This window comes from Hetaerina americana, unplaced genomic scaffold, assembly GCF_022747635.1.
Source record: "Hetaerina americana unplaced genomic scaffold, ioHetAmer1.1.p SCAF_14, whole genome shotgun sequence".
NCBI lineage: Eukaryota > Metazoa > Arthropoda > Insecta > Odonata > Calopterygidae > Hetaerina > Hetaerina americana.
Genome location: NW_027286514.1, coordinates 9,003,697 through 9,027,612, shown reverse-complemented (window position 1 = coordinate 9,027,612; position 23,916 = coordinate 9,003,697). Strand labels below are relative to the sequence as shown.

Here is a 23,916-nt window from a genome sequence, read left to right as displayed (position 1 = left end):
AAAACACCCAAGCATTATAAAAACGACAAACCCAATCGAAGGGGAAAGAGGTCTCCTGTATACCAAGAATTCGATCTATGTAATTATGGTTGATCACCATTGAAGATATTTGCATATCATTTCGAGAAATACCTAAAATGCATTTAAATGTTTATCAATTAAAACCTTTGCAAAGCTAACACCTTAATTAACTAATTGAAAGGATGTCAGCTTAATGAAATTCACTTTCATAAATATTTATATGCTTTCTAATTCTTTCAGAAATAGCTACCCGTTTAATATTAAAGACAGCGCCGATAATTACACAAGGTGAGGAGACTATGGTTTGTGACTTATGGATCCTTAACAATGGTGGTCGAGGGAAAAAAGCCGGCAGTGACCTGACCATCTCTTGGCATTATGTATGTCGATATTTTTCCCAGGCCTATAGAGCAGGCAAGCTGTCTTCAAATGGTGATAGTAGACTTCTAATGACTCGACTCCAACCATCGTAACGAAACTGGCTCTTGCCGTGCTGACTTCATACCGCATGAGGTAATTAAGGGGCATCCTGGTGTAAACTTTATCAAAATGATATTCAAGAAGCAGAAAATATCACTGTCTTAATTTTGAGCAGATTTCTTCATTTTGAAGATGCAAGATTTTATGTAGTTAACTTCCAACATCATTCGCTTTCAATGCCTCTTCCATTGCTTGTTTTCCCGAAATTGACGAATCGTGTTCAAGAATTTTGGTCGCCCACCTTTTGAATTCTTTCGTAAATAATCCGAAATTGAATATTCTTGATATATATTTCGAAATTACAACAATTTTCTCTCAAAGTAACGTTTAAAGACCAAAATTCCTCCATATCACGTAAGTTTAAACTTATTTACCATGCATTTCATATAGGTGAAAAACAAATAATGCCCATCCCTTACGCGAAGATTGGATTCCTTGCTGACCTACTGTATTGGGTGGCATAACCGTACTAAATGGAAAAATAGAAAAACTTAAAATACAAGTATATTGATATTTTACTGTCCGGTGAAGTTCCCGTATAGTATGTAATAAAAATGACGCCAATATGCGTTTGAGACATCCAATTTTCAGTGATAACAGGTAATTTTTTTTATTCAAGATCGAAAATACTATGGAGGAGCTTACGACAGCCAGAAGCTTATCTGAACTCATTATCCATCAACTGCACGGGGAAAAGTGGAACTTACAATTCTAATGTAAGCCTTAATAGAGTAGGCCATGTTAGCTTAATAGATTAAGATGTATGGTCAAGTTCACATGAAGATAATTTTGAATGATAAATTTGAAGAATTCCTAACATGGAATTTCTTGTAGGACATTTTTCGTAACGAAACTTCCAGCTACAAGTGTATAGGTCGAACACTTTCCACAGAGATTTTCCGCTAGACATTTTACGATGGGTGGATGGAGTAAATTTTTCTACTCGAAGGCTTCTAATCCATGGGAGAAATAAAAATCTACTATGGTCATGTTCGGCAATCCAACGGCCAAGGTAGAGTTTGGATGGCCACGATCTATCACGCTATCAAACGGTGCAATGAAAATTTCCTTACAACTCCTAACAAAATACAACCGTAGTCATTCCAACACTGCAGTAAGTTCCTCTCCAATTCCGCATACTTCCTTTCTTCATCCCGCCCAACATCCCTTTCCTCGTTTGCCTAACATTCTCCCCTCTATCACAGTCTTCAACATCCCAGTCCCAGCCAAAACGCTCTGCATCCTCCTTTCCTTCCTCCTTCGGATTGCTCCCAACAATTCATTCTCCTCCCCCACCAGGCCAGCACTTCCTCATTTGTTTTCGTATATATCCATTACACCTTTTCCATCTTTTTCTAAACCCACATTTCAATATCCTCCAATCTGCCCTAATAATCTTGCTCCAATGACCATGCTTCCATACATTTTACACATCCACAATCCATATTAGAGTTTTGACGAGCTGTTTCTATACCTCCATAATGTCCCTGTCATCAATACCCTATTCCTTGCGGGACAGAAAATTGGATAGCTCAATTCTTCTCCTTATGCCCTTACTCGTACTTTACCAATTTGGGTCCAAAACACTTCCGACATAATTTAACTGTTCAAGCTGATCTAGTATTAGCCTCTCATTCTAAACTAAACTTAACATAGCCTTTCTCTTTCTCAATAACTGTAGAACCTCCAATTTATTTACATATATTCTCATCCCATACGCATCTCAATGACTTTCCAATACACCATCGATACGAGATTTAAAAGCAGCTAATCACTTTCAGTTCGAAAGGAATATCTCTCATATGCATATACTATAGGGCAATTTATCCAACATGAAATATCCGAGGATAATGTGGCACGGCGTCCTGTGTTTTTTAAACACGCATTTGTAGAAATTGGTCTTTTTCAACCATCCCAAATCCTTGATTTATGTTCAAGGTTGCTCAGCCCATGCACTAGACGAGCACGTAGACCGAGCGGTGAATGTCCATTACAAGGACGAAACGATTTCACAAAAACAAGCAAAACGTGAATGAAGTTCTCTCCTTTCCCGGAACATAGCCACCCCCGCGGGTGCGAGGTAGGGGGTGGAGAGTGATTCGGGTCACCAAAATATCATCTCGGGAAGTTCCAAGGCTTTTTTTCTTCTTCTTCGACTAAGCGGCCGTCCTTCGGATGCGGGTGACGCAACAACTCCTGCTCGGCTTTCTCCGGAACTTCTCGAGATCGCATCATTGTTGCACCCGTATTTCCTTTTACGCACTGTTGTTTTGGTAAGAATATCCCCTTGGAGACGCGCTTTCACAATTGGCCAACGCAGCAAGAGAGACTAAAAAGTAGGAGCTTGAACGAAAAAATGGGAATCTTTTTTTTTATGGTTTGCGAGCAGAGCAAATGAGGGAACCTGTTCAGCGAATGTTCCACGGCCTGTTGAAATGATACGTGCGGAATTCCCTCGGTACCCGGGATTGTCCGAGACGGTAATACACCTTTAAAACTTCGCATTGAATTTCTTAGGTCCATTTAGGAAGAGGGTGAAGCGACATGTACCGAGAATCATAAAAATGAACTTGTTTACAGAAACTTGAAATTAAAAAACGCAATCTTTTGATGTGCTCATAAATGATCATGACTGAAGGAACCGTCGAGGAGACGTACTAATGCGGGGAGCCATACATGGATTAAGAGAAGCGAGCTATGGAATGTCTGGCGAAAGGAACAACCTAACACTAATAACTGAAATGATTGGCATGTGAAAGACTGGCTTGAAAGAGCTGCTTCAAAACAATCCTTAGATCGGTTATAAACAATGAGGGGAAAAATAATAATTCTCAATTTAAAGATTTATCCGCAACCCGCGAGAATAATTTACCCATTTGTATCAGCCAGGTAATTCGTGCAATGACGAAGTGTATTTCCAAGATTTTTGAAAGCCACTATGCATCATCATGTGGATGAGCCATTGCCGAAAATTCAAAGAATATACCAAGGATGGTGAAAATTCACAACATTAAAATGTTGAAATCTATTTCAGAGCAATGCTCACTTTTACGCTTCCTGCCATTTCACACAAATTTACAAGCGCCAAAAACGCCAATCGGTTGCATTCTTAAAAATAACTGCACCTAAATATTATCCATTCGAGCACCCAAGGAACCAAGAACACTTCCCAGGGACTTTCTTTCCGTGCTTAAGAGATTTAAGAGAAAGTAATAAAATAAGCACGTAACTTTAATTTTGATGTGTTTCGTTCGGTTGGTTTAAATTATAGTCTAAATGGATAGACTTGTTCCCATTGCTGCTAACATATTCCTCCCCTGATATCCAAAGAAAAAATGCACACTACGGAAAATTGTTGAATGTATGAAATATGATTGAAAAATGTCCAGGGTAGACACGATGGACGAAGGATTTTAATGTTAATTGAAAAACTTACAAAATTACAAAAGTTTTCCGCAAAACAAAAATACGACCCTCGCGCTTTGGAATTTAATTATGAGATTCTTATTTATTCAAATCAAACAGTGAATGGGGTTAAAATTTCATTTTTGAGAAAAATTATTCCATACGCTTCGGATTCTAAGGCAGAAAGTAAGTTGACCGGAGGGCATTGAGACCCCTATACATTCATTGCGCCGTAGCCCACAAGCTGTCCAGAAGGCGAGTGGCAGGAAGTGTTTAGTCACCAGCCTTCAGGAACTACAGGGTGCGGCGCTTACATCCGGACAGTTTTCAATTGGAAATTTGAACATGTACAGTTGAGCTGGAAGTAAGAGTTTCGCAGCCAGGTTCATCGGTCATAGGGTTTTCGTTGTTCAACTTTATTTTGGATGTGATCTGGAACCCTACCATGAAATAGGTCTCTCTGACTATTGATGCCTTGATTGGTCCTAATTTGCCGATATTATGAGGGGCCATGATGATTCCTCTTGCCATTAGTTAAAAGTAATGTCCGGTGCATTTCTAATAGCCTTAGTCTCTCTTCCCTGTGTGCTCTACAGTTCAACGTTTGTCTGATCGCGCCAGGGGGGAAAGGTGTTTTGGATCAAGGGTAGTCTGGCGTGTAATCACCCCCTACGATACATCCAAGCGGTGGATCGTAGCATACTAAATAAAACTAAAACTAGAGGGGCTTCCATATAGGTTCATTAATCAACCGAGTTTCCCTCGCTTTCTTATCGTAACATTTCTTCGCTAAACCAGCGGTCCCCTTTGCACCTTTCCTACCTGCTCTACCAACTCCTCCAACGGGTTCCAAATTCTTGCCGCATATTGCAAGTGAGGCCTCACCAGTGTAAAGTAACATCTCTCCCGTTTTTCCACATTACATTTATCTACGACTCGTTGAATGAATGCGAGTCACGTGAAGGCTCATGTCTTCCTCACGTATTCTATCCATTAAGTCTTTCGTGAGAGTTACACTAAGTATCTTACTTGTTCCGAAACATGCATTTCGACATCGCCAATTTAGCACGCGGTGCTGGGTGTCCCATTTATTTATCCCAAAAATGCCGTTATTCTACATTTTTTAAGAATGAATACAAGTCCCATTCCTTACACCAATCCGAAATCCATCCGTGATCGACAGTCTACCTTATCTCTCTACTTCAACGTACATTCCTAAAACTAAAAGCTATATTTTACGCGGGAAGATAAGGAAGAGTACCCAGCCCGTATCTACAATTGGTTAATAAAGTCCTTATCGAAAACGACTGGTTTATGGTGGCATATAATGTGATATCGGATTTTGTACAGAGAAGAAAAGTCGCAGCTTTATTAAATTGAGACATCCCGAGATATTTTGAATTTCGAGTTTTCTTGTTCAACAGATGTACTAGTAACCCAAACGGACTGTCCAGCGACTGCGTAAAATCTGCAGCGTGCATGTTTTTACCTTAGGAAAGCAGGTAGGTTCGAGAGAAACCCAGCGTCTATACGCACAGCTGTGAAATCAAGGCACCAATATACCATCAACCCACCAGTCTATTACTGAGACTGCACGGAGCAACGGGAAAAGGACAAGATCACCGTCGGGATTCGAACCGGAGAACTCTAAGAAAAGTCAGCGAAATTGACGCCGTGCCAATTCAAGCTCAGATTCACCGTCAATTGGAAGGTTCCAAACCAATAGGAAGGTATCAAAACATTGGCACGCAAGTAACCAGACCAGAACCCCTTTTTGTCTGGGCGTTTGCCCTATCTTGTAAAACTGCTTCGGTGCGACATCGTCCACCCCTTCAGCTGTAGTGGTTAATGTTGTCGCCAGTATAAAAATAAAATTTTACCCCCCGCCAGCATGCATCGTGATATTCACCAGCGTTTCATCCAAATGTACGACTGGCTCTTGCCGGAAATGCGGCCTTTCCATGTACAAACGTATATAGATTACGTTATCTGCGTGACGAGTTAATTGAACGAGCAGAACTTAATCAGCGACTTGGATTATGTCACATAGGCACGGTGTAACTTTCTGTAAGATTCAAAGTTTCATTGCAAATATTTATTAATAATTCATTGTATTCTTTTACCATTGTCTATTCATAATGATCTTGTCATCAGCTCCACCTAAGCGGTTTCGATTCGAGTACAATGGGTAGATTTAAGATTTCATTTTGTCCACGAATGAGAGGGAATCAATAATATCGTTCGACCGCGGTAGGGTCACGTTGGGTTTAAAGTTATTCTGGTGTGTATTCACCCCCTGCCACACACCCTAGCGGTGGCTTGTAGGGTATATCAATAAATAAATAAACCTCATCTACGATAAGTTTTACATTCACCATGCTAATCGTCGCCAAAAGAAATTCCGATTCCCCACTTGCTCACTGGCGGCAATAACTATGAAGTGCCGGACACAAGCAGGGGAGGAGAGGGTTGTAGGGTGAAATTCGAAGAAGGCAGGAAAAGTTGATGCACCGCATAGTAAGTGGCAAAGGAATGTTGAAGATACGGAGGGGGAGAATGCCAAAAGGGGGGTGATCGAGGTAGAGGGATTAGGCACGTTGGACGGAATGAAGGGAGGCAAGGCAAGCGTGGAGTCCCCAAGTTTGTAGGCCGTAATGTAGCGCGTCACTGAATTTTCTAGTCGTTTTAGGCTAGGTGTAACAATGGTTATAATTTCAACCAAATAATTGCCTTAGCCGGTAAAATAGCAATAATAACTGCAAAATTCGGCGGCATTTTCGGCCTTAACTTTAAAATTCAAAATATGTTATTATCGTTCGTTCACATTGGGAATGAAATCTTAAATTGCTAGGATATTCGTCCGCTATAATTTAAGTACAAACAAAGTGATCTTTTACCACTTGGTATCCTAATTATGCCTAGGCCGTTTCAGTCTATCAACCGTAGGAAGCAGCGAAAAGACATACTAGGCCATTAGCCATCACACCAGAGGCAATCTTATTCACATTTCCCACCATTCGAAAGGGTAGGGTTACTCATACCAGGGACGTGAACAATGACACCACAGTTTGGAGAAACTCAAGCGTCGCTACAAAATAACATTGTGTAACATGACAGTTCATACATGCATGTATAAGTAAATGGGCTGCACTAAGATGGGTTTATAATTTAGTGCCTTGCTGATAATGTTAGAATATTGCGAACAATTTTTATACTTAACGTAAACCAATATAATTCCATTTTAATTGAACATTCCATCATAGACGACGGTAGTCTTTTTGTATCCTTCATTATTGTCACGCCCCAAATCTTTTCTTAATTCCGGTTTTAATAAACAAGATGGAAGGGCGAGTCACTGCTCCTGTTCTAAATAGGATTTGTAGCGATATAGATGTGTGTAATTCACGTAAACCATTTATCTTCTGGAGCCTTGAATACTCTTATGCGTAAAACACTAATGTGGGGTAACTAAGTAAATCAAAGCTTCCAACTCGATGATATCAACAATTAAATGGTTAATTACAAGATAAAGTTTACCTCAGGTATGTAAGTATCTGAATCACTCAAGACTTAGATGATTACAATTGTTAAGTCTTTTGAAGTTCCCGAAACCGAAATTAAATTCGACAATACGCAATGCTAGTTAAAAAATACACAATGACTATGAAATTCTAAATAACGTTCTACTGATCATAAGAGGGTATTGAGGGTAACTATCCTTTCCCATAGATGAAATTTAGAAGCAAGCGCGATGTGGCTAGGGTAACATGAAACAAAACCAATCAATAGTCAATCATCCCATTAAATTTACTTCCTCCTGAGTGATTGTTATAATGTACCCGTTGACCAAATTAACGCACTACCTGAAGATTCTCATATTACAATGCTTGCGATTAGATCCACTTAAATAAAATACTTATTCCTTCGGAGGGCGGTGGGACTAGCAGAATAAGCACCAGTTATAAAGGAATCTTAGTTCAAGAGAAGAATATAAAAGTTGAATAGGCTGGGATTCCTTGCAAATACCACTATCATTCTCAAGGTATTTTCTACTCGAGATTAAAATTGTTCTTACTTTTTGGTATGACTTAGACGAAAGTATATCTAATAAAAACTTATGTGCGACCTGAAAGAAAGTTGAAAACTATTTGGAATTACGACTGCTTACTCTAAACCACTCCCAATATTGTGACAAGTTTTCCCTAGAATGCATTAGCAACGAGGCGAAAGGCAAACCCCGGCGTGTGTAAAAATTACGCCGACGCCTCTTACACCGCGTCTGCACCTGGCCGGAAATATAAAAAATACAGCTCGAAAACTATTCCGAGGAATTCACTTTTGCTGATTCCCTATAGTAAGCCCCGATCCCTTCACAAGTCGTCCTTTTATTGAGTTACCTTGCCAGACGGATTAGTGGTGATCCAATTCACCACCGCCTGAGATTTTTACCATATTCAGAAGAGTGCCTACGGGGAAAAATAATGAGTAACAGAGCTGAATGAAGTGGCTCAAGGAGTTGTGTAGGTATTCAATGATAACAAATACAAATTTGCAGCACATAAAAATTGTAGGCAATATCCCTTCAAAGACCGTAGCAGTCGCGAGTAATGAATTAAAGCGATTGATTTATAATCTAAATTACCAATTTTCCCTTCAATATTGAAGAAAGAGCCCAATATTACACAATTTTGCTTAAAAATAATTTCCAAATAAATTTAAGTTAGCTATAATGTTGATTGATAGCTTACTTTAATTGATCCATCAAAAGATCACCAGGAGATGCTTCATAATGCCTCGTTTTCAGTCAAAGCCTAAGTATTCATGAGATATAACTGACATTTTAATTGCTTCCGTTCTCGATGATCCTCGTGATTTCTTAAGAGGGAAAAATAAATTCGCTAACAATAAATACTTTTAACACATGAAATTCGTATATGGATGAATGAAATAGGAATGAATAAAGGAACTTTCTCTCTCGGTCTGTAGAGGAGGCGCGGGGTGAAAAATTTGGCTAAAATAGACGTTCGGATCAAATGTCCCAGAGAACGAAATATAAGAGGTATAGTAAACAAAATGGTGTCCACTCTTGGTGTATGACCCCTGCCACAAAGCCAAATATATGATAGCACGATGTGTGTAACAATATTAACCGCACTGAATGGAGAGTGGCATGGGGAGATCGCATGTCAAAACAATGGAGCCAATCAGATACCACTACCCCTTTAGCATAACACTAGATGGATTTCAAAAATGCCCGCCATCAAAATAATGCGTAAAATATGAATAAAAAATAAAATAAAAAAATCCCTGAAGCTAATATCAAAATCCTTTCTGCGAGTAAAAGTGAAAGAACTTGGCGGAAGTAAAGTAAATGCGTACTTAAAGACAACTTTGCAATCCATATAAAACATGAAATCAGTTTGGATTGCAAGGTAAAGTTTTTTATTACTCTTTTTAAGCTTGTCAACAAAATTGGCTAACTATTACTAAACAAAACTTGTAATGTCGACGTTTTCAATGATCAACCTCGCTCTATCACACCCTTATTTCTCCTACTTGAAGGTTGCTGGGATTAGGAATTATGTTAGTGTGCCATCTTTCATCGCCCTAAACAAGCCAGTTTTCTTCGATTCCCAAACCAAACTCGAGATCCTCCGATGTCCTTACAGGGCATCCGAAATTTTGAATGAGATAGCAATGGTGGCGACCTCCGAAACTAACTACGCCGTGGATGTCACAATCAAGAGATCAACGTTCCCTGACACTTTAAGGAGAGCCCAATTTCCTGTGCGATTCATTGTCGAGGACCATTATGCATTCATTCCCTTTCCTGAAGCCATACAATATGGGAAGCCATCGTACGACCCAATTTTAGCATGATTAGACATGAATTGGTTCTCTTAGATGTCCCCAAGGAGATATTGTCTCGTGCTGGTGGCTTTGAACACCACGAGACACGAAAAAATAAGTTACGTAAGGCAGCCAAATAATGCCCCCCCCCCCCACAAATGGGAAACTAGGTTAAATTCCGGATTCGCGTCTAATGTATAGCTGACGAGTTTTACTCCAGTGGTGCGAAAAATGTGCTGTTTCCGTTCGCTTTACGTGCGAGGAACCCAATTCAAAAAGCTTCGGAGTAAATCGGAACAAGACCACCGCATCCGATGGCCGACGAAAACATTCTAGGGCAGTAATGGAGTCCGTGTGGGGGCCCCTTGGTTTTGCACCTGACAGTTCGATATTGAAGGCCGGAGAGGGGTAGGGAGTATCACCTCGAGCGAGAAATTCCGAAACGCTCGATGATGGCCTCAACTAGTTTAGGGCGGGAAAGACATTGCGGATATGACACGCAATTTCCTTAGGGAGTCTCGATAACATAATAATTTTAAAAATCTGCGAACTTCGATATGAATCATGATAACACGATGAGATGGAGCTTGGCATGAAATGGGTAGTTCCAAATTATGAATTAATCCTACCTACTTTGAGGCCATCGTACGAACAATTCTCACGAAAGCAACAACGCCCTGACAGGAAATATTGAAGGAAAAAAATTAAAAATTTTAAAATTGGATCATTTTTACCGCCGGGACTGAATTCAGAGTTGACTAACAACGAAGGTCGAACATTTAACCCGCTTATCACATTTATATAAAATTATTTCCAGATGTCATCATTTCCACACGCTTCACGGTTTTCCCAAATGTATACCGGCATGATTCTTGAATCGCTATCAGTAAGAATGTAGAGATAAGCCCCGAAGAAAACCACAATGGTAGTTCAACACGTTTCATTTGGACATCGCTCCATATTTCAACCACCACGCGACGAAGGCACCCTTGGTTCCGCCCGGCAACCCCCTCTCTCAATCCATTAATCTCAGCAGGGCCGAGCAAGAGGAAACCTGTCCGAGATCCCGCCCAGAGACCACATCCCAAGCCCCGCTATCCCCAAAAAACGCGCGGCATCACGAGATAAAGCCCTCACACGTAGCGACCGGCGTTTCCCCACACGGCACACACAAGTCGCCGGTAGCGAAGTCCCCGTCGAGACAAAAATAACAAGACTCCTCCTTACCTTCGATCCAATTTGGTTCCCGCACTGTCCAACTTGCACGTGGAGAATCTCCCTCATCTTTGTTCGGATATCTGTGGAACACTGCTTAGAAAAACACGAGGTCCTCTCTTCAACGTTTTCCCGCTTCGAGATGAGCAAGTAATGCAATGAACGTTATCCAAGGGGAGAGAGACGGTCACTGGGAGTGAGGTAGCGTTGCGAGTCTCTTCCTGCGGGAGGGGAGGAGCGCACGAGAAGGAGAGTGAGTGGAAAAAGGAAAAGACAGAACTCCGCCCTATCTGTCTGTGACCATGAAGGCTCGGTATTAGCGTGGAAGCTAGCAGGCGGTTGGAGGCAAAAGGGGGAAGGACGTAGGGAGAAAGAAGTAGGAGGGGAGTGTACGGGAGGGGAGAGAAAGTGGTAAAAAGGGACGACAGGGTGAGGGAGGAATAGGAGGAAGTTGGGGCGTGATTTGAGGGGAAGGGGGAGGTGAGGAAAAGGTCCGAGGAAATGGGATGAGAAGGAACGGTTATGGGGGGAGAGAAGTGGAGGGTGAGGGTGGAGTTGCTTGAGGGGGAGTGAGAGAGATAGTCCATACTGCGGGCGGCGAGGGGACGGAGAGGGTGAAAAGGGGATCGTGAGTAAAAGCGAAGTCGCGGGTTGGACGACCCCAAGACTCGAGGGACTTGGGGCCGCTTCTTCTTATTCCACGCGTGGAGAGAAAGGAATGGGCCAGATGATGCAAGGGGAGAAAACCCGTCTGAGTAAAAAAAAACCAATATCAGGACTGTTTGTCACAATAAAGGATTTCTTCGTGGAGGAAAATTGCGAAAGGAGGGGCCGACTGCCGCCGCTCCAGGGGGTCGGTAATGTAGGGCGCAAGCATTTCGGCGGCCGAGTGTATTGGCATTATTTCGCGCCGTGAAAATGTTGGGACCATGCAGTCGGACCCTCCGCCGAATGAATTCTCAAATGAGCACATCAATCAATTGGTTTTCCTCAGTCCTTTACACGCAAATGTGGAAAACCAAGTGATTGTTCATGATGAGGTTATTCCAACAAATGACGCCCGATGCCGTTGATTTGAATACATTGGCATTTTTAAGAATTTCAAAAAACCATTCACACGCGAGACTACACGGCTCAAGGGAGGTATCGTGAACGATGTGTACCCTAGCCCTAAAACCACGATCGATCGTGTTCGAAGTCAGATCATTCACCGTACATATATACCAACCAGATCAACGCAGTAGCGCTGCAAATTTATCCTAATTTACCATTTAGTCTCGGAAGTTTTGTGGAATTCGGACTGTAGGTTTGCATTCAACTAGTTTTTCATTGGGGTATAAAAGCAAGCGTGACGAGAAATGCCCTATGCGTATATGCAGTAGAAAATGGATTATCTGAACTAATTGCGGCCAGGTTTTGAAAATCAAGCTCATAGTTTGAGTGATCATACGTATATTTTTTGCACTCTTATATACTCGGAATGAAGAATTTATTAACTATAATATTTTTCATAATTTATTATATAAAAGGAAAGTGAACAAACATGTTCTTAAAATACAGCTTTTATTATTTATGATAACATTAAACAGCAAATGATTAGATGTGGCATTTGCAGTGACAAGAATGTTAAGTCATTTTTTGCTGATTTTGAATCCAGGGACAGGAAATTCTCTCTTTGGAAATATCCGCGCGGGGACTCACCGCTGACTAAACCACGACGCAAATATTCATCTACAGTCATCTACAGACATCTACAGACACCTACAGACATCTCTTTCTTTTAATTTTTTTAGCGGGTATGATTAGATGACGTTTCGGATACTGACGATTGGGAATGGGACGCTATAGAGCACTACTATTTGCCCAAACTGAGACGAAAGAATTTAGCTGAAGGGGTAACACATTCAGAGTCATTCATAATTCAGGAAATTGAGTGATTCTAGGATAGTTTTGACAGATAGATGAATTATGGCCGGATTATGACCTAAAAGAGAGAACAGTAAGTGCATTGAGAGAAATGGGTTGAACAAAAAGCTGATGGTTGAGTGCAGAGCAAGATATTCTGGAAATAAGGAATATTAGAATTCTCGGGAAATAAGAGCATGCATGAAAAATATTAGTTCGACAGAAAAGAAATAAGCATTAAAGAATAGAGTAGTATGGACAACTTACTAATAGGGGGTAATTTTCACGTTCAAATTAAGTGTGATGATTTTTTTTGACCCTGCCTACTACGAGAGGGAACCAAAGGAAGGATACTCATGTTATTAGGTGCATTTGATGGTGGGCAAAGTACGAGCGTCACCCTCCTCCCCTCATTCCCGTTAAAGGCTTGGTACACACTATAGTTACGACCATGGTACAGCCTCACTCGAATAAAGTATACTTTAGTGCTGTTTAGATGAATCCACACATTTCAAGCAATCACGATACATACAGTACAAATTCGTTAAATTGACTGTGCGGCAGCGTCCTTACAAAAGAATAGAGAGAAATGCGTCATCGCTTTGTAACGGACAGCTTAGTGTGCGTGTCCGAAGTTGATGCCTTCGGTCTCGCGACGATCTTCGTGCAACAATTTCCATTTGACTCCCATGGTCTTATTGACACGCTATGAATTTCTTTCTCTCCTAGGTTTCTCCTGTTCGCTCTACTTTCCCTTCCTTCTTCTTTCTCCTTTTTCCCATTAATCCGATATTTAGTGACGATATTGAAAATTATATTAAGCTCCATCGTATTAAGGTAAGCGTGATCATGCCAAAAAAATTATGCAGATCAAGCGTGGAGCAGACAGAATTAAGATGCCATTTTTTCCACGAACTACATGGGAATAGAATAACGTCCGACAGCGCTGGAGAGAAAAATATTCGGGTCAATATTAGTCTGATAAGTATTCACCCGCTGCCACACACCGCAGCGGTGGCATGAAGGCTACCGATAATATTTCTAAAATACTAGAAAATATATCTTCATCCGCAGATAGTGCGTTCAGAACTCTACACCAATGGGTACCAATGGGCCCCGCCTGCTTTTCGTGAATATTTTCCTTACCTTTTCATTAAGTAACCGAATCCTCCCAACGCTTTGGGTTACATTGACACAATACACAGGATTTTTAAACTACTACTCGGGAAATGGGACTCACGGAAGACGAAAAATTGGTACACCATTAATCTCCTTCATCTGGAAAAGATGGTGAATGTCTATGTATTTACTTACTTATGTATAAGCCTTGCAAGCCACCGCTAGGGTGTGTGCCAGGGGGTGAATACATACGAGACTAATTTTTACCCTAATATGACCCTACCGCGGATGGATATTGTAATTATGATCCCCGATCATTCGTGGAAAAAATGAAATCTCAAATCTCCACGCTCTACACTCCATCTCTCTAATTTCATTACCATGATCTCTCCTACACTTAATCTCTCTAAATTTTACTAACATCATCTCTCCTACCGTAGTACGATCGGGGTAATAATACATTTTCAACATCACTGCTAAAGAGACGTCCTTCCAATTTATGCAAGAGCTTCAATCTGTTGATATTGTTACGATAAACTTGGTGGCGTATCCAAAATATCAGAGGGGCTAGGCTGGGAATCACTTACAGAGCGAAGGTTATATTACAGATTGCTCCTGTGTGATCGAAATGCTTTTGGAATCTCTCTCAAATTTTCCGCTAACCTTTTCCTTTCCAAAATTCATTCTTGCCATTCGTATGTCTTGTAATAATAAGTGATATCATTCCTTTTGTCGCTAGAGATATCATCCCTAATATTTTTCATTTTGGCATGACGTAGCCTTTGACGTCGCAATGCCTTTTTATAACATCCATGCTGTACCATCTAGGTCCCGTGTTATCTTTTATAAATTTACTGGGAATGAACTTGTTGACTATTGAGCACATGATCTCAAGGAAGTGAGTCCATGTATCCTCCGTTTTTCGGTCAGTATGATATTTCTTATAACTACCAAATTGATTCTGTAAGTGTAGCACGCACTTTCAGCCATTGTAGTCCCCTTCGTTAAACAAGTAAATTTTCCTTTTCAGCTTCTTATTTCGGACCCCATTAAGCCAAAGCTTAGCATCTACTGTCCTGTGGTCACCAAATTCTTCTATGGTTTAAATAGTTAAGACTTTTTCGGGAATATTCGTTGCTAGCAAATCAAGAATATTATCGCCCCTAGTCAATAAAGCGACAAGTTGATTCAATGAGTTCAACTTATAAGAATTCAATAGCGATTCGCAGATATCTTTGTCTTTACCGCCCGTTTTAAAATTATGTGCTCCAGTCAATAGACAGGACATTGAAATCTCCACAGAATATAACGTCGCGATCATTTTGTTGAGATAAAAAAAACCTTTGATTTGCTGATCTAATTCTAGCATTGAATTGTCCCTCTCGACTGGTGGTCTTGAAAATGCACATGCATAAATTCTCTTGGATTGAGGACTTTTAATTGAGAACCAAACGCTTTCCAAACCATTACCCCGACTTACTTCAGCCCTGCTGACGCAAGCATTCTTAACTGCAATAAAGACACCGCCCACGATTCTATTTGTTCTGTCATGTCTGTAAATAGAAAAGGATTTTGGGAAAATTTTACCGTCGGCAATATCATTCGATGACAAGCTTTCTGTCCCTATAATTATATCTGCACCTGTGCTTTGAATACGGTGATGATATTCTGCGACTTTGTCTGTTAAACTTCGGCAATTTACTACAAATACAGATAATATATCCTTGACGTTACGGATTTTTTAAATTTCTAACGAGGATATTATTCTTATAAATTTGTATCCTTATAAAAATTTCCGTCCGATGCTATCTGATTTTTACTAAATGAACTGTTGCTAGCGCTGAGCCTCACTCCTTATAAAGCTACATAATTTGGCAAAGGAGACTTAAGAGACTCACTATTTAACCTACCGTTTTACCTAAACTTTAATCTAAAAAAGCCCTGTCAAAATCTAAATAACCTCTCTATCATAAAACGAAATATTCATTCGTTAAGAGCACTTGATACGATATTACTCTATTCTTATTGCATGGACAGCGCGATAGACGTATTGCCCATTTCAGCATTACCACTCGGATGAGACGTTAAGGACGGAAATCATATCCGCCCTTTTAACTTGAGTCAAATTGCTGAACGAAGGCACTACTCTGGGAATGGGGGAGTCAATGGAGAGTTCGAATTGATCCTCGATTATATTAACTGAGACTTCGCAATTTCCAATGGCCTAATTTAATAGGTGCAATGTTCCCGTAGGTGATTCTGAACTACTGACGGAGGATACCTAGTTTAAATCCAGCTTGATGCCCTTTTAGTGACCGCATCTAAAATATAATTGGTGCAATTTTCTGGTTACCAGGGTTCGTGGGAAAAAAAAGGAGGGAGCCAGCCCATACCTGTTGGCCGAATTCCACACGCCATATGGCTTAGCTCGGGAGGGAGCTCTAATCTCATCTATCAGAACCCAAATTACGGTATATTACTATAGTTTGTTCGAGCTTGATTTCCTACTCCTCCAGGTTGAAGTGTCCATCACGGGCTAAATGCACAATGGATATTGAATTAAATTTGAAAAATTGTTGGAGAGCCTTAGAGAGGTGAGACGTACGTAGGTTTGAAGATTCGGCATGAAAATACGCTCTATGAAATGTATCGACAGTAGAACTTCCCTCGCCAGCGTAATAAGGAATGTGCATGTTACGATTACGTATGACTATAATATATTGTGAAATATGATGACTATTATCAGGATATCAAGGACAGGTGATTCCAGTTAATACTTCCTTAAACTTATTACCAAAAGAGTTCGCATGGATAATATTTGAAGTGCCTACTCTTTTTTTCATCCTACAAATCTGTCAGAACGATATTGAAAGAATTAAGTTTTTACAAAATTTAGTTAAAAAGGGTCCAATTACCACAATCTCTTTCTTTTTTAACCATGTAATTTAATCGATTTTTATTCGATCGAGAGGAGCGTGACTGATGGAGTACGTTCCAGAAATTAGGAAGAAAATCTGATTTAGGTAATAACTAGCCTTAAGTAATATGGATCTTCATGAAAGACGAAGGCGATTAAGCAGCCTAGCGGATAATGTCGGCGACGGACTTGATGGTCCAGTGTTTAAATCTAGGAGATTCCTCCGGACACTCCCTGATAGGCCCAGGAAGGGCTGTTATCTGAGCTTAATATCTTATTGTTGGGCTGAAGGGGACGAACCCTTTCACTGTCGACGGTATGCCTTTAAGCTGGAGGTCGTCAATACGAGAGGAAGAATAAGTTCACCACTTAAATCCTCTTCTGGTTTGATTACTGTGGACGTCCAAATTTGGTCTAGCTGTGTGACGTCGATATGCAGAATTGAAGAAATCGAACTATCAAAGGATGATAAATATAGTCGCAATACTTGAAATCAGGGTCAGTTTAATACCTTGGGGCCCCTGGTCATTTAAGGTTGAGTGGGCGCCTTTTACGCAGAAATTAAAATAATCAGCAAAATCATCACAGTTATACATATATCAGCCTTATTTATTGCGTGTAATGGCTTCGAATATGTCATACATACGTATTCCGAGACTTGCTGGGCCGATGCTCTAATCACTTGACCTCTAACCTGTGTTCGTCCTTTATATTCGTAGATTTCGAAAGAGCGTTTGTTGGAATAAATTGGGAAAAACTAATGAGTATATTGAAGAAAATAGAAATAGATTGGAAGGACCGGAGGCTAATCCGCAACCTGTACATGTCTCAGACTGCTCAGGTGCGCGTGGGGAACGGGGAGTCCGGATAGGCAGTGTTAGGAAGAGGTGTAAGGCAGGGTTGCCCATTATCACCGTTGCTGTTCAACCTGTATGTCGAGGAAATGATTAAGGAGGTATGGGAAGAACTAGAAGTAGGAATGAAAGTGGGCGGGGAATTCGTAAAATCAGTTAGGTTCGCTGATGACCAAGCTTTAGTTTGTCACTCAACCAAGGGGTTGCAAGCATTGCTGAGTGAATTGGAAATTCAGTGCGAAAGATATGGGATGCGAATCAATATTAATAAAACAAAGGTTATGCGATTTTCTAGAAAGATAAAGGCTAAGCGAAACATTAAAATAGGAGGGCAAAAACTAGAGCAGGTAGAATAGTTTACGTATCTCGGAAGTGTTTCGGACCAACACGGTCAAAGTAGTAGGGACGTAAGGAGAAGAATTGCGCTAGGCAAAGAGGCTTTCAAAAGGAGGAGGGAGTTGATGAGAGTGACGTTGAGTAAGGATATTAAGAAAACACTCGTAAAAACTTTGATATGGAGCGTAGCTATGTACGGCGCGGAAACGTGGTCATTGAAGCAGGAGGATAGACGTAGACTGGAGGCTTTTGAAATGTGGGTGTGGAGAAGAATGGAGAAGGTGAAATGGACAGAGAAGAAAACAAATGAGGAAGTACTTGGCATGGTGGGCGAAGAGAGGGGTTTTTTTGGGAGAAATCCTATGGAGGCAGGAAAAGTGGCTGAAGGGAGTATTGACCGGCAGTGGGATGTTGAAGACTGTAATAGAGGGGAGAATATTGAGCAAACGAGGAAAGGGAAGGAACAGGATAGGGATGCTGGACGGGATGAAGGGAGGAAGAAAGTACTCAGAGATGAAGAGGGACCTGATATAAAGTAGCATGTTGTGTTTTGCTAGGGGTGACAAATTATTGAATTAGTAATTATGTCCATCCAAAAACCTACCTTAACCGGTAGATTACTAAAAATAAAATAAAATATATGTCTGTGTGTGTGTGTCGCGGTAGTCCAGGGGGTAGGGCGTTGGATTGGAGGGTCCCGGGTTCGATTCCCGGCCAACTCTCAGATTTTCCGGGTACCAGATTGTCCTCTGAAACCATAACCGTCACAGGGAAAGGAACTGCCCCCCCTACCCTGATGCCCTGATGTGAATTTCACACGCCGTCGGGCTTGGGTGAACTGGGTGAACTCTACAATCACCTACCAAACCGACCTTCGGGTTGATTACTGTGTTTATGGTTTTATATATATGTATGATTGATATCATATTTCACTATATATATATATATATATATATATATATATATACTACCTTGAACAAAAATTTCCCGGAATTTATTCAGAAAATTAAAAATACAAGTTTATTCATCTAAATCTATATTGTCCCCTTCAAAGTAATCCCCATCGACTGCAACACACTTATGCCAGCGCTTGATCCAATCCTCGAAACATTTTTTATATTCGGTTTTCGGTATGTCCATCAGTGCTTCCTGCGATTTTTCCATTACTTCCTCTCGGCTGCTAAAACGCGTTCCCCGTAATGGTTTTTTAACTCGATTGAACAGAAAGAAGTCACAGGGAGCCAAATCAGGTGAATTCGGTGGCTGTTGGATGGTATTTGTTGCATTCTTCGTCAAAAAATTACGAATAATGATAGCACTGTGCGACGGTGCGTTATCATGGTGCAAAATCCACGAGTTTGCTGCCCACATTTCTGGTCTCTTTCGGCGAATTGCTTCACGCAAACGTCTCATAACGCCCAAATAATACTGTCTGGCCTTCTGGCAAAAATTCATGATGCACTACACCGTTGTAATCCATGAAAACCGTCAGCATTTCCTTCTTTTTTGACTGAAAACGACGTGGTTTTTTTGGTCTCGGCTCATTTGGTGAACGCCATTCACTTGCCTGATGTCTGGATTGCGTGTCGTACTCATAAACCCACGTCTCGTCTCCAGTAATGATCCTTTTGATGAATGTGGGATCGGATTCAGCCTCGCAAATCATGTCTTTTGCGACGTCAACGCGGTCTCTTTTTTGCATGAAATTGAGGTCTTTTGGCACCAACTTTGCTGCTACACGACGGAAACCCAAATCATTAACCACAATGTCTTGGGCGGATCCATAGGCAATGTTCAAGTCCTCCGCTATTTCTCTGATGGTTAATTTGCGGTTATTGACCAACATTTCTTTTACTTTATCAATTTTTTCACCGACTTTCGATGTCGATGGTCTGCCACTGCGTTCATCATCTTCGATTGACTCACGACCACTTCTGAACCGCTCGTGCCACTGGTAAACGACCGTTTTTTTAGAGAATCGTTGCCGAAACACTTTTCCAACATTTCCAACGTCCGTGCGCCACTAAATCCGTTTTTTACGCAAAATTTAATACATGTTCGTTGTTGCAAATTTAAATCCATTTCTGAAATTGTAAAAAATCGCCAACACACACAGAGATAGATGTACTCTTGGCTACGTAACTTTTGCAAATGTCAAGTTATGACACTAAGATTTAAAGGGAATATCAACAACAGATGTACCAATTTAACAAAAAAAACAGAACTCAAATCGGAACGATGGGAGCGCCACACGGTGGTTATTCCGGGAACTTTTTGATCAAGGTAGTATATATATATATATATATATACATTTGTAAAGTTGATGGTGTCCACTAGATATTACCTAACTCAAATATCCAATTGATAGCACTGACAGGGCGCCACATAATAAATGCCTTGCAATGAGTTTCTGTTGGTCCATCGTGTGGTACCATTCCCACAAACTCTCACTCTTGAAATAATGTTAAAAAATTCTCCAGTGTACACTTGATCCAATATTCCTTGAGATGATCAATATTCCTTGGATTTTGACATTAAATGGATTTCGAAAAACCAGTCTATTGCGGGCCAGGAACACGCATAAATAAACCGCGTTGTTTTTTGCTGAGGCAGTAATTATGAAACATTTAAATCTCATACCTTTTATCTCTTTTAAGCGTGATTTCGGTTGGAAAAATGTGAGGTGTATTGAACTTCCACGCCTGATATATTTTTGGAAAACGTTTTCGGTGCTCCGCTTTCAAATTAGACTTCGCATTACATGTAAAATTTTCACATGGGCGGTTTTTAAAAGTTCACTGTTTTATAAGGTGCTCCGAAAATTTCCTGGCGCCCCAGAGTCCTGATGCGCTTTCTCCTTCTTCCCCTTAAGTGGGCCAGATCTTCCGAAAAGTCGGCCAAAAGTCAAAATTTGAATCAGATTTGCATGAAAATAAGGATATTATTCAATTTTCGGGATCTATTATTTCTCATGAAAAGAGAGCTATTCGAAATGGACCATTATTAAACGATATTTTAAAAACAGCTGTTAGCATGCAGATGTGTATGCACTCATGTCCTTATGAATTCGCTCCCTCAAATAGTAAAAACATTCCTTATTCGCACAAACACGCCACGGGCCTTTCATGGTGGGAAGCTTTCTACACTAGGTGGAATGCCACGAGGGCTAGTAGAATACATATGAAATATGACTTCTCTTGCGCAGATACCACAGACACGTAATCATAAACTGAGTTGTGAATTCCATGATTTCAGGCTTAAATATGAGTATGAAATAGGTAAATTCCTAAAGCCAATAATAAGAAACTAGAAAGCTCCAATTAGGTTGTTTCGGTCAACCGGTGACCATCAACAGGGAGAGGTAAGGGTTTGACTGCGAGAAGACGTCATTACCATAGCGCTGTTCGATGTCAAATGTAAAGATATTTCATAAATATTCCTTTGAAAGGAATCTTTTATTTTCTCTGTGTCTATATATTTTTATAAATATTTACATAATATCGAGCATCTCAACGGGACACTCGCTGTCAAGCCTCACCCCGTTGATGGCCACTGGGTGACCAAAATAACGTTATGGGAGCTTTTAGTTTCTTATTATTTGCTATAGGAATTTACCTAACTTCACATTCACGACAAATAGCTCACACATCTTCTTTAAACTCATAGTAAATTCATGTTCACGAAATGAAGAACAGTGTGCATTCTTCCTCTTAAATTTTATTCAGGTACGACTAATTTCCATCCATAGGCGTAACCTTCACGTACCTGAATAAATCTTCATTGAGTGCTTCGTTCCTCCTTGGCCCCGCATACACGTGTAAATCAGGGCACCCCGGTTTTTCGTACATAAGCATCCGCCGCTGTCCCACTAAGAATCTCGAGGCCGAGATTAGGTCCTCTCGAACCCCAACTCCCGCGTTTTTATTCCACTCCTAGTTAACGCCGATCCGCAAGCTTCGCATTTGGTTAACAATGCGTAGGAGAGACAGATCGAGATAGCCGATCACGGAGCAGATCGAAATAGCATGAATCCCCTCTCGCAAAACGTGCTCCAACTCTTTGAAGTCCGTAAGAACCTGTTTACATTTTTTCTCGTTTTCTCTCATGATCGCCCTAGTTTATTCTTTTAGGTCCACTTGCTTCGGTTCGCTATCATATAAGCTCCTGACGTATGACGGAATGAATGTTGTCATGACCGAGCTCATATTACACGCTTCATAATTGAAAATAATCCTTATTATGTGATAAAAATGCAGGAGGACCGATTCTCGGAAGCCGACCATTAAAGCGAGGGTAGAAACAAGCGTGCATGGATGACGATCAACCGTTTTTTCGCACTTTTTTTGCGAGATTCCATTTCTTAAAGCGCGACCTTAGTGATACTGAGCTACGCTCACAAATTGTCAGACAAATTGACTAATCACGGCAAGCCAGCGGCTACCGAAAAACCAACCGCGTGAGCCCACTCGTACGTATTTTCGCCTCACTCCTAATTGTTACGCATCTGAACGACGTCATGAACGCGTATTCGATGAAAATAATTTTATGTTTTACCGAGGAAGGAGTGACAGGAAAGTCAAGAATTGTAAAATGCGACTTTTGATTCGGTAGCAAAGAATAATGGGACGTTTGTTCAAATTAGAATGCATTCGACCCCGCCTGAATTTGGTGGTAGCTTAAGTACCGGTCAAAAGGTAGGTTTAAGTGAACCCTGAAATTTATCGCATGAAGCGTACGAAACAATAAACTTCTAAGGAATTAAGCACTTAACCACATATGACACAAATGGTCCCTAAATCATTTTTCCCATTTTTATATTTTATGAGTCAAATGTGTATTCCCTAATTACGACCTACTTCATTTACTTTGCCCAACATTATTCTAGAAAGGATTCCCGCATGCATAAAAAACGTATTTGTATATCTCACTCAAGAAGACGCGAAATAAGCAATTTCATCAATGTGGGAGTGATGAAAGGAGTTACTCTTTCTAATACTTGTGGCCATTACTGGCCGCTGGAGCAGATCGAATAAAGCAAAATTTTTGGAGAAGATAAGGTGCGTCCCAAAGTTAAATTTCCAAATTTATATTCTCGTCACAACGAAGTCCATCAATCGACAAGCGAAATATTATAGCGATATGCTTATAGGATGATCAGTTGGGATAATCAAGCACTCTACCCTTGGCCTCGAAGAGGAGAAAGCATGAGTTAGAAATAATGAAAGCTTTGGGAGGAGAGCCCATCATGGCTCTACGATTCACGTTACCTCCTCGAAAGGCACTTGTCGGAGACCCGAGAAGATTGCCTTTATGAGAGAAGTGCCGTAGCCACGCTAGACGCTACGGTTCACTCACCTCGCACAGTTAGCGCTATCCTTCGTGGAAAGATAGTTACGGAAGCGCAGTTATGTAATTCACGGCCGTCTTGTCTCGTCAAGGTTTTTTCACGATGAACAACCTTCTGCTTAATACAGGTCTCGTGCGAGAAAGTTTTTCCTCGAAACGCAACTAGATCACCGGTACCACTCGAGCGTCAAATGCTAAGCTGAAACGATTCATCCCCCATAAAAGCAATCGGGAAACTGACGAGAGAATTGCATAATCACTCATCCAGAAAAGTCTTTGCGAACAGATAAGGATTCCACTAATAGGCTGTTGTTCCACCCTCTCCAGTAACCTTTTTGATGCATGCAAGAATATTATAATATAAAATATTATCATCGGCAATCGACCAGTTAAGGTAGGTTTTTGATGGACACAAGCTTCAAAAAGGTACAGCGATTATTGCCTTGTCTCTCTTACCAAAACACAACC

General features: G+C 40.7%; 1 protein-coding gene across 1 annotated transcript in view; it reads right to left on the bottom strand.

Moving 5' to 3' along the window:
* Positions 1–11,299, bottom strand: part of LOC139686320 (tubulin beta-4B chain-like) — a 41,890-nt gene extending 30,591 nt beyond the window's left edge. The window contains exon 1 of the mRNA XM_071583476.1: positions 10,984–11,299. Within this exon, the coding sequence (XP_071439577.1) occupies positions 10,984–11,040 (57 nt within the window). The 5' untranslated portion in view covers positions 11,041–11,299. The remainder of the gene's footprint in view (positions 1–10,983) is intronic.
* Positions 11,300–23,916: the final 12,617 nt, after the last annotated feature.